The 17,742-nt window shown below is 46.3% G+C and overlaps 1 protein-coding gene across 7 annotated transcripts in view; it reads right to left on the reverse strand.

Annotated features, from left to right (window-relative positions):
• Positions 1–6,751: 6,751 nt before the first annotated feature.
• LOC118936588 (FERM domain-containing protein 6-like) overlaps positions 6,752–17,742 on the reverse strand; it is a 30,774-nt gene continuing 19,783 nt past the window's right edge. For 2 of the 7 annotated variants that reach the window (XM_036960916.1, XM_036960917.1), the window contains exons 8-15: positions 16,686–16,841; positions 15,315–15,380; positions 14,219–14,287; positions 13,071–13,245; positions 12,505–12,813; positions 8,916–9,140; positions 8,309–8,379; positions 6,753–8,198 (exon numbers count right to left, since the gene is read on the reverse strand). In XM_036960916.1, the coding sequence (XP_036816811.1) occupies positions 7,896–8,198; positions 8,309–8,379; positions 8,916–9,140; positions 12,505–12,813; positions 13,071–13,245; positions 14,219–14,287; positions 15,315–15,380; positions 16,686–16,841 (1,374 nt within the window). In that variant the 3' untranslated portion in view covers positions 6,753–7,895. Of the gene's footprint in view, positions 8,199–8,308; positions 8,380–8,789; positions 8,826–8,910; positions 9,141–12,504; positions 12,814–13,070; positions 13,246–14,218; positions 14,288–15,314; positions 15,381–16,685; positions 16,842–17,742 lie in introns of those variants that run through there. The other 5 variants (XM_036960919.1, XM_036960918.1, XM_036960920.1 and 2 more) reach the window with 5 other exon arrangements.

Here is a 17,742-nt window from a genome sequence, read left to right on the forward strand (position 1 = left end):
GACTGATTGTGTTGGGTGGTTGAGGCAGGACATCAGACTGATTATGTTGGGTGGTTGAGGCAGGACAGTCAGACTGATTGTGTTGGGTGGTTGAGGCAGGACAGTCAGACTGATTATGTTGGGTGGTTGAGGCAGGACAGTCAGACTGATTGTGTTGGGTGGTTGAGGCAGGACATCAGACTGATTGTGTTGGGTGGTTGAGGCAGGACAGTCAGACTGATTATGTTGGGTGGTTGAGGCAGGACATCAGACTGATTGTGCTGGGTGGTTGAGGCAGGACATCAGACTGATTGTGCTGTGTGGTTGAGGCAGGACATCAGACTGATTGTGTTGGGTGGTTGAGGCAGGACAGTCAGACTGATTGTGTTGGGTGGTTGAGGCAGGACAGTCAGACTGATTGTGTTTGGTGGTTGAGGCAGGACAGTCAGACTGATTATGTTGGGTGGTTGAGGCAGGACAGTCAGACTGATTGTGTTGGGTGGTTGAGGCAGGACATCAGACTGATTGTGTTGGGTGGTTGAGGCAGGACAGTCAGACTGATTATGTTGGGTGGTTGAGGCAGGACATCAGACTGATTGTGCTGGGTGGTTGAGGCAGGACATCAGACTGATTGTGTTGGGTGGTTGAGGCAGGACAGCAGACTGATTGTGTTGGGTGGTTGAGGCAGGACATCAGACTGATTGTGTTGGGTGGTTGAGGCAGGACGACAGACTGTGTTGGGTGGTTGAGGCAGGACATCAGACTGATTGTGTTGGGTGGTTGAGGCAGGACATCAGACTGATTATGTTGGGTGGTTGAGGCAGGACAGTCAGACTGATTGTGTTGGGTGGTTGAGGCAGGACATCAGACTGATTGTGTTGGGTGGTTGAGGCAGGACAGTCAGACTGATTGTGTTGGGTGGTTGAGGCAGGACATCAGACGGATTGTGCTGTGTGGTTGAGGCAGGACATCAGACTGATTGTGTTGGGTGGTTGAGGCAGGACATCAGACTGATTGTGTTGGGTGGTTGAGGCAGGACATCAGACTGATTGTGTTGGGTGGTTGAGGCAGGGCGACAGACTGTGTTGGGTGGTTGAGGCAGGACATCAGACTGATTGTGTTGGGTGGTTGAGGCAGGACATCAGACTGATTGTGTTGGGTGGTTGAGGCAGGACATCAGACTGATTGTGTTGGGTGGTTGAGGCAGGACATCAGACTGATTGTGTTGGGTGGTTGAGGCAGGACGACAGACTGTGTTGGGTGGTTGAGGCAGGACATCAGACTGATTGTGTTGGGTGGTTGAGGCAGGACATCAGACTGATCGTGTTGGGTGGTTGAGGCAGGACATCAGACTGATTGTGTTGGGTGGTTGAGGCAGGACAGACTGATTGTGTTGGGTGGTTGAGGCAGGACGACAGACTGATTGTGTTGGGTGGTTGAGGCAGGACATCAGACTGATTGTGTTGGGTGGTTGAGGCAGGACATCAGACTGATTGTGTTGGGTGGTTGAGGCAGGACATCAGACTGATTGTGTTGGGTGGTTGAGGCAGGACAGTCAGACTGATTGTGTTGGGTGGTTGAGGCAGGACATCAGACTGATTGTGTTGGGTGGTTGAGGCAGGACATCAGACTGATTGTGTTGGGTGGTTGAGGCAGGACATCAGACTGATTGTGTTGGGTGGTTGAGGCAGGACAGTCAGACTGATTGTGTTGGGTGGTTGAGGCAGGACATCAGACTGATTGTGTTGGGTGGTTGAGGCAGGACATCAGACTGATTGTGTTGGGTGGTTGAGGCAGGACAGACTGATTGTGTTGGGTGGTTGAGGCAGGACATCAGACTGATTGTGTTGGGTGGTTGAGGCAGGACAGTCAGACTGATTGTGTTGGGTGGTTGAGGCAGGACATCAGACTGATTGTGTTGGGTGGTTGAGGCAGGACATCAGACTGATTGTGTTGGGTGGTTGAGGCAGGACAGACTGATTGTGTTGGGTGGTTGAGGCAGGACGACAGACTGTGTTGGGTGGTTGAGGCAGGACATCAGACTGATTGTGTTGGGTGGTTGAGGCAGGACATCAGACTGATTGTGTTGGGTGGTTGAGGCAGGACATCAGACTGATTGTGTTGGGTGGTTGAGGCAGGACATCAGACTGATTGTGTTGGGTGGTTGAGGCAGGACATCAGACTGATTGTGTTGGGTGGTTGAGGCAGGACATCAGACTGATTGTGTTGGGTGGTTGAGGCAGGACATCAGACTGATTGTGTTGGGTGGTTGAGGCAGGACATCAGACTGATTGTGTTGGGTGGTTGAGGCAGGACGACAGACTGTGTTGGGTGGTTGAGGCAGGACATCAGACTGATTGTGTTGGGTGGTTGAGGCAGGACATCAGACTGATTGTGTTGGGTGGTTGAGGCAGGACATCAGACTGATTGTGTTGGGTGGTTGAGGCAGGACGACAGACTGTGTTGGGTGGTTGAGGCAGGACATCAGACTGATTGTGTTGGGTGGTTGAGGCAGGACATCAGACTGATCGTGTTGGGTGGTTGAGGCAGGACATCAGACTGATTGTGTTGGGTGGTTGAGGCAGGACAGACTGATTGTGTTGGGTGGTTGAGGCAGGACGACAGACTGTGTTGGGTGGTTGAGGCAGGACATCAGACTGATTGTGTTGGGTGGTTGAGGCAGGACATCAGACTGATTGTGTTGGGTGGTTGAGGCAGGACATCAGACTGATTGTGTTGGGTGGTTGAGGCAGGACATCAGACTGATTGTGTTGGGTGGTTGAGGCAGGACAGTCAGACTGATTGTGTTGGGTGGTTGAGGCAGGACATCAGACTGATTGTGTTGGGTGGTTGAGGCAGGACATCAGACTGATTGTGTTGGGTGGTTGAGGCAGGACAGACTGATTGTGTTGGGTGGTTGAGGCAGGACATCAGACTGATTGTGTTGGGTGGTTGAGGCAGGACAGTCAGACTGATTGTGTTGGGTGGTTGAGGCAGGACGACAGACTGTGTTGGGTGGTTGAGGCAGGACATCAGACTGATTGTGTTGGGTGGTTGAGGCAGGACATCAGACTGATTGTGTTGGGTGGTTGAGGCAGGACATCAGACTGATTGTGTTGGGTGGTTGAGGCAGGACATCAGACTGATTGTGTTGGGTGGTTGAGGCAGGACATCAGACTGATTGTGTTGGGTGGTTGAGGCAGGACATCAGACTGATTGTGTTGGGTGGTTGAGGCAGGACATCAGACTGATTGTGTTGGGTGGTTGAGGCAGGACATCAGACTGATTGTGTTGGGTGGTTGAGGCAGGACATCAGACTGATTGTGTTGGGTGGTTGAGGCAGGACGACAGACTGTGTCGGGTGGTTGAGGCAGGACATCAGACTGATTGTGTTGGGTGGTTGAGGCAGGACATCAGACTGATCGTGTTGGGTGGTTGAGGCAGGACATCAGACTGATTGTGTTGGGTGGTTGAGGCAGGACAGACTGATTGTGTTGGGTGGTTGAGGCAGGACGACAGACTGTGTTGGGTGGTTGAGGCAGGACATCAGACTGATTGTGTTGGTTGGTTGAGGCAGGACGTCAGACTGATTGTGTTGGGTGGTTGAGGCAGGACATCAGACTGATTGTGTTGGGTGGTTGAGGCAGGACATCAGACTGATTGTGTTGGGTGGTTGAGGCAGGACAGTCAGACTGATTGTGTTGGGTGGTTGAGGCAGGACATCAGACTGATTGTGTTGGGTGGTTGAGGCAGGACATCAGACTGATTGTGTTGGGTGGTTGAGGCAGGACAGACTGATTGTGTTGGGTGGTTGAGGCAGGACGACAGACTGTGTTGGGTGGTTGAGGCAGGACATCAGACTGATTGTGTTGGGTGGTTGAGGCAGGACATCAGACTGATTGTGTTGGGTGGTTGAGGCAGGACATCAGACTGATTGTGTTGGGTGGTTGAGGCAGGACATCAGACTGATTGTGTTGGGTGGTTGAGGCAGGACATCAGACTGATTGTGTTGGGTGGTTGAGGCAGGACATCAGACTGATTGTGTTGGGTGGTTGAGGCAGGACATCAGACTGATTGTGTTGGGTGGTTGAGGCAGGACATCAGACTGATTGTGTTGGGTGGTTGAGGCAGGACGACAGACTGTGTTGGGTGGTTGAGGCAGGACATCAGACTGATTGTGTTGGGTGGTTGAGGCAGGACATCAGACTGATTGTGTTGGGTGGTTGAGGCAGGACAGACTGATTGTGTTGGGTGGTTGAGGCAGGACAGACTGATTGTGTTGGGTGGTTGAGGCAGGATGACAGACTGATTGTGTTGGGTGGTTGAGGCAGGACATCAGACTGATTGTGTTGGGTGGTTGAGGCAGGACATCAGACTGATTGTGTTGGGTGGTTGAGGCAGGACATCAGACTGATTGTGTTGGGTGGTTGAGGCAGGACATCAGACTGATTGTGTTGGGTGGTTGAGGCAGGACAGTCAGACTGATTGTGTTGGGTGGTTGAGGCAGGACATCAGACTGATTGTGTTGGGTGGTTGAGGCAGGACATCAGACTGATTGTGTTGGGTGGTTGAGGCAGGACAGACTGATTGTGTTGGGTGGTTGAGGCAGGACATCAGACTGATTGTGTTGGGTGGTTGAGGCAGGACATCAGACTGATTGTGTTGGGTGGTTGAGGCAGGACAGTCAGACTGATTGTGTTGGGTGGTTGAGGCAGGACATCAGACTGATTGTGTTGGGTGGTTGAGGCAGGACATCAGACTGATTGTGTTGGGTGGTTGAGGCAGGACAGACTGATTGTGTTGGGTGGTTGAGGCAGGACGACAGACTGTGTTGGGTGGTTGAGGCAGGACATCAGACTGATTGTGTTGGGTGGTTGAGGCAGGACATCAGACTGATTGTGTTGGGTGGTTGAGGCAGGACATCAGACTGATTGTGTTGGGTGGTTGAGGCAGGACATCAGACTGATTGTGTTGGGTGGTTGAGGCAGGACATCAGACTGATTGTGTTGGGTGGTTGAGGCAGGACGACAGACTGTGTTGGGTGGTTGAGGCAGGACATCAGACTGATTGTGTTGGGTGGTTGAGGCAGGACAGACTGATTGTGTTGGGTGGTTGAGGCAGGACGACTGACTGTGTTGGGTGGTTGAGGCAGGACAGACTGATTGTGTTGGGTGGTTGAGGCAGGACGACAGACTGTGTTGCGTGGTTGAGGCAGGACATCAGACTGATTGTGTTGGGTGGTTGAGGCAGGACATCAGACTGATTGTGTTGGGTGGTTGAGGCAGGACATCAGACTGATTGTGTTGGGTGGTTGAGGCAGGACATCAGACTGATTGTGTTGGGTGGTTGAGGCAGGACAGTCAGACTGATTGTGTTGGGTGGTTGAGGCAGGACATCAGACTGATTGTGTTGGGTGGTTGAGGCAGGACAGACTGATTGTGTTGGGTGGTTGAGGCAGGACATCAGACTGATTGTGTTGGGTGGTTGAGGCAGGACAGTCAGACTGATTGTGTTGGGTGGTTGAGGCAGGACATCAGACTGATTGTGTTGGGTGGTTGAGGCAGGACATCAGACTGATTGTGTTGGGTGGTTGAGGCAGGACAGACTGATTGTGTTGGGTGGTTGAGGCAGGACGACAGACTGTGTTGGGTGGTTGAGGCAGGACATCAGACTGATTGTGTTGGGTGGTTGAGGCAGGACATCAGACTGATTGTGTTGGGTGGTTGAGGCAGGACATCAGACTGATTGTGTTGGGTGGTTGAGGCAGGACATCAGACTGATTGTGTTGGGTGGTTGAGGCAGGACAGTCAGACTGATTGTGTTGGGCGGTTGAGGCAGGACATCAGACTGATTGTGTTGGGTGGTTGAGGCAGGACATCAGACTGATTGTGTTGGGTGGTTGAGAGGATGGGCAATTTCAGGAGTAGCAGTACATGCATGGGTCACATGAAGCTCATGTGATCTGTTGAGATTCAGTGGATCAGGAGATACTTTTCAGCATCAATGCATATAACAATATACACCAATAGATTGCACCAATAGACACCACTATAACTCACCTGTTGTATTTGTTTCTACTATCAGTCACTACAATAGTTATGCCTTTCATTGGAAGGAGACTGTTCTTGAGTAAATCAACAAAAACATTCAAAAACTGGCAAATAAACTGGAAAAAGGTCAATATTTCCTTGGATTAGTATGAAGATCATTCCATAGACCAGTGGCGTTCAAACTTTTTCAGCGGGAACATCACCCCATGCCAAATATAATTTCAAACTCATGACCTTAAAATCGGTACATTTGATTTTTACATCAAATAACCTTAAATTCATAACATTTCTCTTATCAAAATGAAAAGAAGCCAATAAATACATTTTTCTAAATGTCTTTCTCAAAAACGTATATTGTCCCATACAATAATCCATACTCTTTAATGTTTGTTTGGCGACACCAGTGCAGTTCCCCCTCAACCCCACTAGGGGGCGCCACCGACTTTGAATACCACTGCCATTGACTGTATTGTATCAAAAAAGAGATCAGTATTTAGGTTTATTGTATCTAATCCAAAGTGCACCAATTACACACTATAGTAACAAAGAGGTAATGGACCAATATAAAAGAAAACGGATGTGTGTATTGTTGTGAATTTTTTGATATTACTGCACTGATGGAACTAGGAACACAAGCATTTCACTACACCCGCAATAACATCTGCTAAACATGTGTACATGACCAATACAAATTTGATTTGGCCCCAATATGTGCTTTGAGCAACGTACAGAGAGACTCTTTGTCATTGCTTTATTTATATAATCATTCCAGTGTATGCATGAAGACACAGAAATAGTTAAATAGCTGCTCTACTTAGAGAGAAAGTCAAAACATTAGTATAGAAAGAAAACATTTAGAAATAGAATTAATAGAAATGTAATATTGACAAGCAGTGCAAGCATGTTGAACTGTTTTTTACAATTTCATTTTTTGAGTTTTGTATTTAAAAAAAAAGGACAAACATTGTGGCAGCTATGGCAGACTTGTAAATATCATCAAACATTATCGCGACAAAATACAATCTTGTATATGTGATGTTCATTTCAGAGCATTCTTTTTTTATATCGTTGTCTAATATCTTCTCACTTTTGTTTTCAATGTTCTTAATTGGAAAATGGAAAAAAAGATATATATATATTTTAAAAACTGACATACAAGGGAAACAAAAGCAAAACATAAGATTAAAAATGCTGTTGGTTATTTTTAATAATGTAATGATGATACATTTAAATTTACACAGGATGTCAACGTGCAGTAAAGTCCTTTGCTCTTCACAATAGACCATAAAGTACTTCTAGAGATACTCCTGGTTCAAACCACGATTCACACAAACACCAATTAAGAAACTGAAGAAATGCAATGTTCACCCCTATATTTACAGTTATTGAAATGGTTACAATGTGTTAGTACCTCAAAGTAAAAAAATATAGTAAAATAGTTGAAAATATAAGACAATTATGTACAAAGTATCTACAAAAGGTAAAACAAAAATAGTGTCAAACATGTTCAATAAATATGTAGAGTACGGTCTGTATTGGGATGATTATTGAAGGTGATGACCTCCTTCCGTTTCACAATGAATGCTACCAATACCAATCAATCCTCTTAAAAAGGTGCATAAAGTCCTCCAACATCTCTGTGCAGCCTCTCCCCTGTATCTGAGTCATACAGTAGAGCACAGGCATGAAGAGGGCCCTCCATGGTCCTTGATGTGACCAGGCCAGTACAGGTCGACCCGGGAGTGTAAAAACATTACGTTAGAACTCTAGCTGCATGCAGCCACTCCCCTGTATCCTACAGTTTCATTGGAGGGAGATGTGGGTAGAGAATAGGCTTGAAGAAGGACATTGGTCCTCTGTGTTGTTCTACAGTATGAACTCCAACAGCTGTTCGTCTCCCAGTAGATCCAGAGACAGGCAGTTCATAGACCTGTGTCCATAGAAGGTGCCCTTAGCCGGGCAGTGGAGGGGGAGGTAGTAGCCTCCGTTGTTACACCCTGGGGGGCTCTTAGCGTCACACTGGGAGTCCGGGAGGGGCAGGCCAAAGGTGTAGCTGTGGGAAGAGTCAGGGGGTAGAGTCGTGCCGAGGGGGGCGGGAGGGGGGAAGAGGCGAACGTCATCCAGGCTCTGGCTGTGGCGGTCCACGCAATGGGATCTTGACTTCAGGATCTGCAATACAAAGAGAGAGTGAGTTTATGAAAGTAATAAGAGATGGAAGGAGAGGAAACATGGAGTATCCTGAGAAAGGAGGAGGAGGAAGAAGAGGATAGGGGTCTTACCTGTCCCAGGGTATCTTTGCTGCGTAGTGTCACCAGGTCTTCATCTCTGTCTACCTGATCCCCCTTGAATCCTGTTAAAATGACATCACTGTAGTCAGCTAGAAGCAGGTATTTGGACTCCATTTTACACTCACATTTAATTTCAGGATGCAAGAATCTGAAATAATATCATATCACATTCCCAGGCCACTAGGTGGCATATGAGACTCAAATTGTAATGTTCTTTATGAACAAAATGTAAATCTCTGCTAATGTTTCATTACAACGAGTTAAACTAGTAGCAGTAGTACTTTCCCCCAGATATATATGGAACAAATGCACGTTTTGGTAGTATGTTACTCAAAACACTTCTCTAATGTCCAATGTGGTGTCAGTGTTAAAATACCTACAATATAATGTGATAAGAACTCATATAGCTTACAACTTCACAATGAGTCTCTGAGGTGAGCACGGGACAATCAACCTCACCTTCACAATGAGTCTCTGAGGTGAGCACGGGACAATTAACCTCACTCACCTTCACAATGAGTCTCTGGGGTGAGCGCGGGACAATTAACCTCACCTTCACAATGAGTCTCAAAGGTGAGCACAGGACAATCTACCTCACCTTCACAATGAGTCTCCGAGGTGAGCACGGGACAATCAACCTCACCTTCACAATGAGTCTCCGAGGTGAGCACGGGACAATCAACCTCACCTTCACAATGAGTCTCCGAGGTGAGCACGGGACGATCAACCGACACGCCCTCCATCAGCTCAGCCAATCTCAGCATTTCCTCTGGGTCGTCCACGGAAACCTCTCCTGGACTGTCCACACTGGCCTGCTGGGTCTCTGGAGAGGAGAATACTTAGTGGAATTACTACTTTTGAATGAGCGATCGATGTGTCCAGTAGTATTCCACTTAGAATGAAGCCATATACATAACAGGTGACATCAATAAGGGATCCTAGTTTTCACTGTCATTCACCTGGTCAGTCTGTCATGGAAAGTGTATCTGGAACAGAGGAATGAATCCATAAGTAAAACTATGTCTTTGTTCTAATAACCACACTAACATACCATGTAGAATTAAGCAAAGTATTTGGCAAGCATTGTAAGTGATATTCTAGTGTGGATATTGGAGCGCAGCCACAGTTAACTGAACATGGAGTATTTATTCTAAACCGCAGGTGTGGTATGTATGTGTATGTGTATATATGTATGCATGTATGTATGTATGTATGCATGTATGTATGTATGTATGTATGTATATGTGTGTGTGTGTATGTATGTGTGTGTGTATATGTGTGTGTATGTGTATATGTGTGTGTGTATGTATGTATGTATGTATGTATGTATGTATGTACGTACAGTGCCTTGCGAAAGTATTCGGCCCCCTTGAACTTTGCGACCTTTTGCCACATTTCAGGCTTCAAACATAAAGATATAAAACTGTATTTTTTTTGTGAAGAATCAACAACAAGTGGGACACAATCATGAAGTGGAACGACATTTATTGGATATTTCAAACTTTTTTAACAAATCAAAAACTGAAAAATTGGGCGTGCAAAATTATTCAGCCCCTTTACTTTCAGTGCAGCAAACTCTCTCCAGAAGTTCAGTGAGGATCTCTGAATGATCCAATGTTGACCTAAATGACTAATGATGATAAATACAATCCACCTGTGTGTAATCAAGTCTCCGTATAAATGCACCTGCACTGTGATAGTCTCAGAGGTCCGTTAAAAGCGCAGAGAGCATCATGAAGAACAAGGAACACACCAGGCAGGTCCGAGATACTGTTGTGAAGAAGTTTAAAGCCGGATTTGTATACAAAAAGATTTCCCAAGCTTTAAACATCCCAAGGAGCACTGTGCAAGCGATAATATTGAAATGGAAGGAGTATCAGACCACTGCAAATCTACCAAGACCTGGCCGTCCCTCTAAACTTCCAGCTCATACAAGGAGAAGACTGATCAGAGATGCAGCCAAGAGGCCCATGATCACTCTGGATGAACTGCAGAGATCTACAGCTGAGGTGGGAGACTCTGTCCATAGGACAACAATCAGTCGTATATTGCACAAATCTGGCCTTTATGGAAGAGTGGAAAGAAGAAAGCCATTTCTTAAAGATATCCATAAAAAGTGTTGTTTAAAGTTTGCCACAAGCCACCTGGGAGACACACCAAACATGTGGAAGAAGGTGCTCTGGTCAGATGAAACCAAAATGAAACTTTTTGGCAACAATGCAAAACGTTATGTTTGGCGTAAAAGCAACACAGCTGAACACACCATCCCCACTGTCAAACATGGTGGTGGCAGCATCATGGTTTGGGCCTGCTTTTCTTCAGCAGGGACAGGGAAGATGGTTAAAATTGATGGGAAGATGGATGGAGCCAAATACAGGACCATTCTGGAAGAAAACCTGATGGAGTCTGCAAAAGACCTGAGACTGGGACGGAGATTTGTCTTCCAACAAGACAATGATCCAAAACATAAAGCAAAATCTACAATGGAATGGTTCAAAAATAAACATATCCAGGTGTTAGAATGGCCAAGTCAAAGTCCAGACCTGAATCCAATCGAGAATCTGTGGAAAGAACTGAAAACTGCTGTTCACAAATGCTCTCCATCCAACCTCACTGAGCTCGAGCTGTTTTGCAAGTAGGAATGGGAAAAAATGTCAGTCTCTCGATGTGCAAAACTGATAGAGACATACCCCAAGCGACTTACAGCTGTAATTGCAGCAAAAGGTGGCGCTACAAAGTATTAACTTAAGGGGTCTGAATAATTTTGCACGCCCAATTTTTCAGTTTTTGATTTGTTAAAAAAGTTTGAAATATCCAATAAATGTCGTTCCACTTCATGATTGTGTCCCACTTGTTGTTGATTCTTCACAAAAAAATACAGTTTTATCTTTATGTTTGAAACCTGAAATGTGGCAAAAGGTCGCAAAGGGGGCCGAATACTTTCGCAAGGCACTGTATGTATGTATGTATGTGTGTGTGTATTACTTGAGTAACAGGGCAGTAGACCATAAACAGGTCCTTCTGTGGGAGGATGTGAGTAAAACATCTTTGCATAATCTTTATCTTTCAAACTTTTGTGAAGATAGGAGATGAATGCCAGTAGCATACTTCCTGAACACCGACAAATTATGTTGTTGCTGTTCCTCCACTTTTGATGACTCCCCAAGTAACACGGTAGATTTTCTCCACCTGTCTGTATGTTGAGTGTTTGACTAGTCGGGCGTCCAATCAAAAATACATATTTCGACCAATATGATAAAACAATGTCAATTGTGTAGACAATCCTCTAAGAAAACCAATGGTTCGAACCCCAGGTCTCTATCATAATCCGTTCCAAACTCATTTGAGTTTTTACCCTTGTAGGATGGTCAAGATCAGGGCGACTAAATCAATGGAGGCCAGAGAAGAAAACGTGGTCATAAATCAGGAGAATTGCATCGTGTCAGAATTAAGGCCCACTGACAGGCTCGCCGTTGAACTCTACAGACAGGCTCGCCGTTGAACTGATCATCTTTCTCGTCAAATCCAGAGGACATAAAACAATATAGAGGTAAGATAGATATCGATTTTGAGACATGACATTTAGTATTTGCATATTTTACTATACTCTGTTCATATTAATGTGAAGTTCCTGTTCCTTTTTGAAGATTTATCAGAAAAACAAACGTATCTCTGACATGTCAAAGGAACATTTATTTCAGCTCATGATGTTAATTTAGCTTTTCGTGACCTGCAGAAACAACTTTGCGGACAACCACCACAACATGTAAAATCCTCAAAAAGTCACAGCCGAGAAAGCTGCTCTGTCAACGCTCTGTCAACGCTCTGTCAACGCTCTGCTTATTTTCGGATATATTAGGTCACGAAATCCAACTGGTTGGGTATAATGTTAATAATATGAATGATACGTTAGAGAAAGACCCCACTGAACGATTCAGAACCCGAAGAATCATATTTGTCTTGGTCAAATGTATTTCATAACACAAGGAAGTTCAATTTCATCACAAGAGCTTGTTTTCACCCACTCCAGGTAGAGTGGATGGACACCATACATAGTGGGAGTAAGGTCACCTGACCTAAGATATTGGATCAAGCTGCATCAGATACACACTTATCAGACTGCCACGTTCTGTGTGTCTGTCTGTCTGTCTGACACACACACCTTAAACTCTAACCTCTTCCCTCACCTTCCTCCTGCCACTCCTCTTCATCAGTGCGTGCTTTGCTGCCCGTGTCCACGCCCGAAGTGTGAGAACTCCCGTGACTCGCTGCCGAACTGAAACACTTCTCCATCCTCTTCCTCAGCTCAGTCTCCTCCTCCATGGACGCCATCTCCATGGAGATGCTGCTGTGTTGCCGTGTCGCATCGCGGTCTGCCTCGATGCCCGAGCTGGAGGTAGAGTGTCGGGACAGGCCGGGGCTGCCCCCCTCGCTGCCCCCTGGATGGTCTAGATCCAGGTCATCACTGATGTACGACTCCCTGTAGCGCTTCTTCTCTGGAGGGGGACAGAGAGGGAAGGAGGACAGGAGGATGTTCAAATTAAGCTATTAATTCACAGAGGAGAGGGAAATAGAGAATAGAGGAGAGGAGAGAATAGAGGAGAAGAGAGACACTGGAAATTTGGCTTCAAACAGATTAAAATGCAAATGCAATCAAGAACATTAGTTATCGTGTTACTCCATAGATAACCATTAGACCTCATCTCTAATCACTCTGAAACACATTACCCTCCCCTCCTCTCTCCCCACTCACCCTCGCTGTCCTCCAGCTGTCGGAGGTGTTTGAGGGCAGGCTGGAGACTGAGGTAGAGTCGGTGGCTGTTGCTGAGGTGCAGGAGGAGGTGGCGCGAGCGAAACGGAGACCCAGTGTAGTAGACCAGCTTCCTGGCCGACGGCAGACCATCTGGCTGGATCTCAAATTTCTTTCCCTGAAGGAACAGGAGAAGGGAGGGCAACATGATGACATCATTATTTATTTATTTATTTGACCAGGTAGATTGAGTAAGAACACTAGGCTGCAGGTAGCCTAGCGGTTAAGAGCAGGTAGCCTAGCGGTTAAGAGCAGGTAGCCTAGCGGTTAAGAGCAGGTAGCCTAGCGGTTAAGAGCAGGTAGCCTAGCGGTTAAGAACAGGTAGCCTAGCGGTTAAGAACAGGTAGCCTAGCGGTTAAGAGCAGGTAGCCTAGCGGTTAAGAGCAGGTGGCCTAGCGGTTAAGAGCAGGTGGCCTAGCGGTTAAGAGCAGGTGGCCTAGCGGTTAAGAGCAGGTGGCCTAGCGGTTAAGAGCAGGTGGCCGAGCGGTTAAGAGCAGGTGGCCTAGCGGTTAAGAGCAGGTAGCCTAGCGGTTAAGAACAGGTGGCCGAGCGGTTAAGAGCAGGTGGCCGAGCGGTTAAGAGCAGGTAGCCTAGCGGTTAAGAGCAGGTAGCCTAGCGGTTAAGAGCAGGTAGCCTAGCGGTTAAGAGCAGGTAGCCGAGCGGTTAAGAGCAGGTAGCCGAGCGGTTAAGAGCAGGTAGCCTAGCGGTTAAGAGCATTGGGCCAGTGACCGAAAGGTTGCTGGTTCGAATCCCCAAGCTGACTAGGTGAAAAATCTGTCTGCTCTTGAGCAAGGGACTTAACCCTAGTTGCTCATGTAAGTTGCTCTGGATAAACTCTAACTAAATGACTAAAATGTCAATGTGAAATGTAACATGAGGACATGGTGGAATCCTACACAGCTCAGTGTAATTAAAACCCTCATTAAATAATCATTCTAATACCACTTCATTTAAAAGATAATGGGAAGATAAGAGCATGGCTTTAGTAAGGCTGTGGGTTCAATTCCCACCGGGATCACATCCACCTCCACTAACAATGCATGCACTAACTGGACATCACTTTACATATGCTAATATAGAGTGGAGGGTACCAGGAAGGTGAGTCGTCCCACGTTGGACCAGGGGAAGTCATAGAGAAGCTGGCGGATGTTGTCCGCCTCCTGGGGAAATGACACACACATTACAAAGACAAAAGACATTGGTTACACTTCCATTGAAGGGTTGATTAGAAGCTTATATGGACAGGGAATCATTAGTTCATATGTAGTAAATCATTAATAAACTGTTTTAAAGTATGAACCAAACTCATTGGGTCAAAATTATATTTTTGGTGTTTTGACAAATAGTGAGCTTCTGTGGTGTCAAAGGGCTGGTCTTTGTGAGCATTTTGAGAGATTCATACTTTATTCACAAGTCCAGATTGTATCATGTAATTCAGTTTTAAAGGAAACAGGTTTGGCTTGACAGGAAGATGTACAATCCAACATGTGTTTCTCTCATTTTTCAGTGGGCCTTCTGGACCTTGCTTAGACCAAGAGGCATGATAGGTCCTCACAGTCTCTCACCTCACAGTCTCCCACCTCACAGTCTCCCACCTCACAGTCTCCCACCTCACAGTCTCCCACCTCACAGTCTCCCACCTCACCACGGTCTACTGGGTATGTAATCACCTCAACCCCCATAAATCACTACAAACCCCAGACCCCTAACTAATCCTCCCAGAGTGTGTGTGTGTGTAATTCTCCCAGAGCCTCTGACGGACAAATCAAAAGGCTGAGGTGGGATGGCCCCCAGCCCATGGATTTGTCCTAAATGCCACCCTATTCCCTACATAATGCACTACTACCTATAAGGCTCTGGTCAAAAGTAGTGCACTATATAGGGAATAGGGTGCCATTTGGACTCAACGTATGCAATGTTTTACTGCTGTTCCTGGTTAACCTACACATTCCTCACATGGTTGATGTAGAGGGCATAGTTGGAGGAGGAGGGTGGATGATTTGAGAGGAGGCAGGTTCACTCTGACGCACACATTGACATCCGTAGACAGATGGGACACATATCCTCAAAACATAGCAACATTAACAACCCCCCCCCCCCCCCCCCCCCCCACACACACACACTGACAGATGGGACACATATCCTCAAACACAGCAACATTAACCCCCCCCACACACACACACACACCTGATAAAGCTGCATTCCTCTGAGGGTCAGCCCCAGCAGAGCTGTGCCTCTCTCTTCTTTCTTGTCCTGAGAGACAGAAGGATTGAAGAAGGAGAATGAAGGATGAGGTGTCAGTCAAGCATCTGAGCCCCCCAAGATAACAGGCAACCCACAGCCATATATCCCAAACCCACAGCCATACAACCCCAACCCACAGCCATACATCCCCAACCCACAGCCATACATCCCCAACCCACAGCCATACATCCCCAACCCACAGCCATACATCCCCAACCCACAGCCATACATCCCCAACCCACAGCCATACATCCCCAACCCACAGCCATACATCCCCAACCCACAGCCATACATCCCCAACCCACAGCCATACATCCCCAACCCACAGCCATACATCCCCAACCCACAGCCATACATCCCCAACCCACAGCCATACATCCCCAACCCACAGCCATACATCTCCAACCCACAGCCATACATCTCCAACCCACAGCCATACATCCCCAACCCACAGCCATACATCCCCAACCCACAGCCATACATCCCCAACCCACAGCCATACATCCCCAACCCACAGCCATACATCCCCAACCCACAGCCATATATCCCCAACCCACAGCCATATATCCCCAACCCACAGCCATATATCCCCAACCCACAGCCATATATCCCCAACCCACAGCCATACATCCCCAACCCACAGCCATACATCCCCAACCCACAGCCATACATCCCCAACCCACAGCCTAACCCCTCCATTCAACATTTGATGAATCCCAAATGTAACAATTCAAATATCTCTGTTTAGACATCTGTCTGCAGTGGCTCTGTGCCATACATGTTAAAACTCCATATCTCTGTTTAGACGTCTGGTCTGCAGTGGCTCTGTGCCATACATGTTAAAACTCCATATCTCTGTTTAGACATCTGTCTGCAGTGGCTCTGTGCCATACATGTTAAAACTCCATATCTCTGTTTAGACATCTGTCTGCAGTGGCTCTGTGCCATACATGTTAAAACTCCATATCTCTGTTTAGACGTCTGTCTGCAGTGGCTCTGTGCCATACATGTTAAAACTCTATGTGAAACTATTTCAGTGATTGTTTGTGTAGTGATTTACGCTTCGGGCTATTGGCTAATTTTGAAAACACACGATAACCTTTCCTTGCTTCAGTCTAATAAATGTGGGCTGTAGACAAGGATTATCCAGTACAGCAAGAAGAGGATATACCTCCCTCCTGAGTCTGGTTCGTCTCTAGGTATCTTCCTTTTTGGGAAATGTTCCTGGCCACTGAGCTCCCGTCTCTGTTTGGTCTTTGGGGTCCTAAGACATTTGAATGATTGCGTCACTCTGCTATGAGATCTCTGACTGACCTTCTGTAGCCTGTAGAAGGTGACGGGGACGTCCTCGAGACGACAGGCCTCTTTGATGAAGTAGAGTATCGCATCACGTGGCGTCATGCCCCATAGCTCCTTGTGTACCTTGGGACCGTGACAGAGCAGGTAGTCCACGCCCCGCTTCGCCACAATCTGAAGATGGAGAGAGAAAACAACACACATTGGTTCAATATTACTGTAGAACGGCGGTCTACAACCTGTTCTATCGTGAGAGCTACTTACTAAAAATAAAAAAATAAAAGTTGCGAGCTACTCTTTTTTTCTAGCTTTCAAATAGGCACATTCTTCTCCTCTCCTCTACCCTGCAACTCTTCCCAGGGTCTGTGATGTGCAAGAGATGTGTTTTCTGCCAATATACCTAGTAAAATAATGGTTCATAAAATTAGCTTTAGTATTTTCTAGAATTTGTTTCTCTCCCGTTTTAGAAGAAAGTTCTTTGTTTCTGGCCATTTTGAGCCTGTAATCGAACCCAAAAAATGCTGATGCTCCAGATACTCAACTAGCCTAAAGAAGGACAGTTTTCTTGCTTCTTTAAATCAGGACAACAGTTTTCAGCTGTGCTAACATAATTGCAAAAGGGTTTTCTAATGATCAATTAGCCTTTTAAAATGATAAACTTGGATTAGCTAACACAACGTGCCATTGGAACACAGGAGTGATGGTTGCTGGTAATAGGCCTCAGTCTGTACATAGTCGTACAATGTACAGCCCCAATAGTCATTTACAACATTAACAATGTCTACACTGTATTTCTGATCAATTTGATGCTAATTTTTTTGTTCATTTAAAATAGCTTTTCTTTCAAAAACAAGGACATTTCTAAGTGACCCCAAACTTTTGAACGGTAGTGTAGATCTGTCAGGTAAGCCAACAAGACAGTTATCATTAGCATCTCTTACATGCTACATACTGAGTTTTCACCAAACAGACAGATGGGGGCAATATTGCTGGAAATTAATTGGCAGATATTGTGTTACGTTTGGCTTTTCAAACCAATAGTATCTAACCAGGGATGGGATCATGTCAAAGTGGC

This window comes from Oncorhynchus mykiss, chromosome 23 (assembly GCF_013265735.2).
Source record: "Oncorhynchus mykiss isolate Arlee chromosome 23, USDA_OmykA_1.1, whole genome shotgun sequence".
Lineage (NCBI taxonomy): Eukaryota > Metazoa > Chordata > Actinopteri > Salmoniformes > Salmonidae > Oncorhynchus > Oncorhynchus mykiss.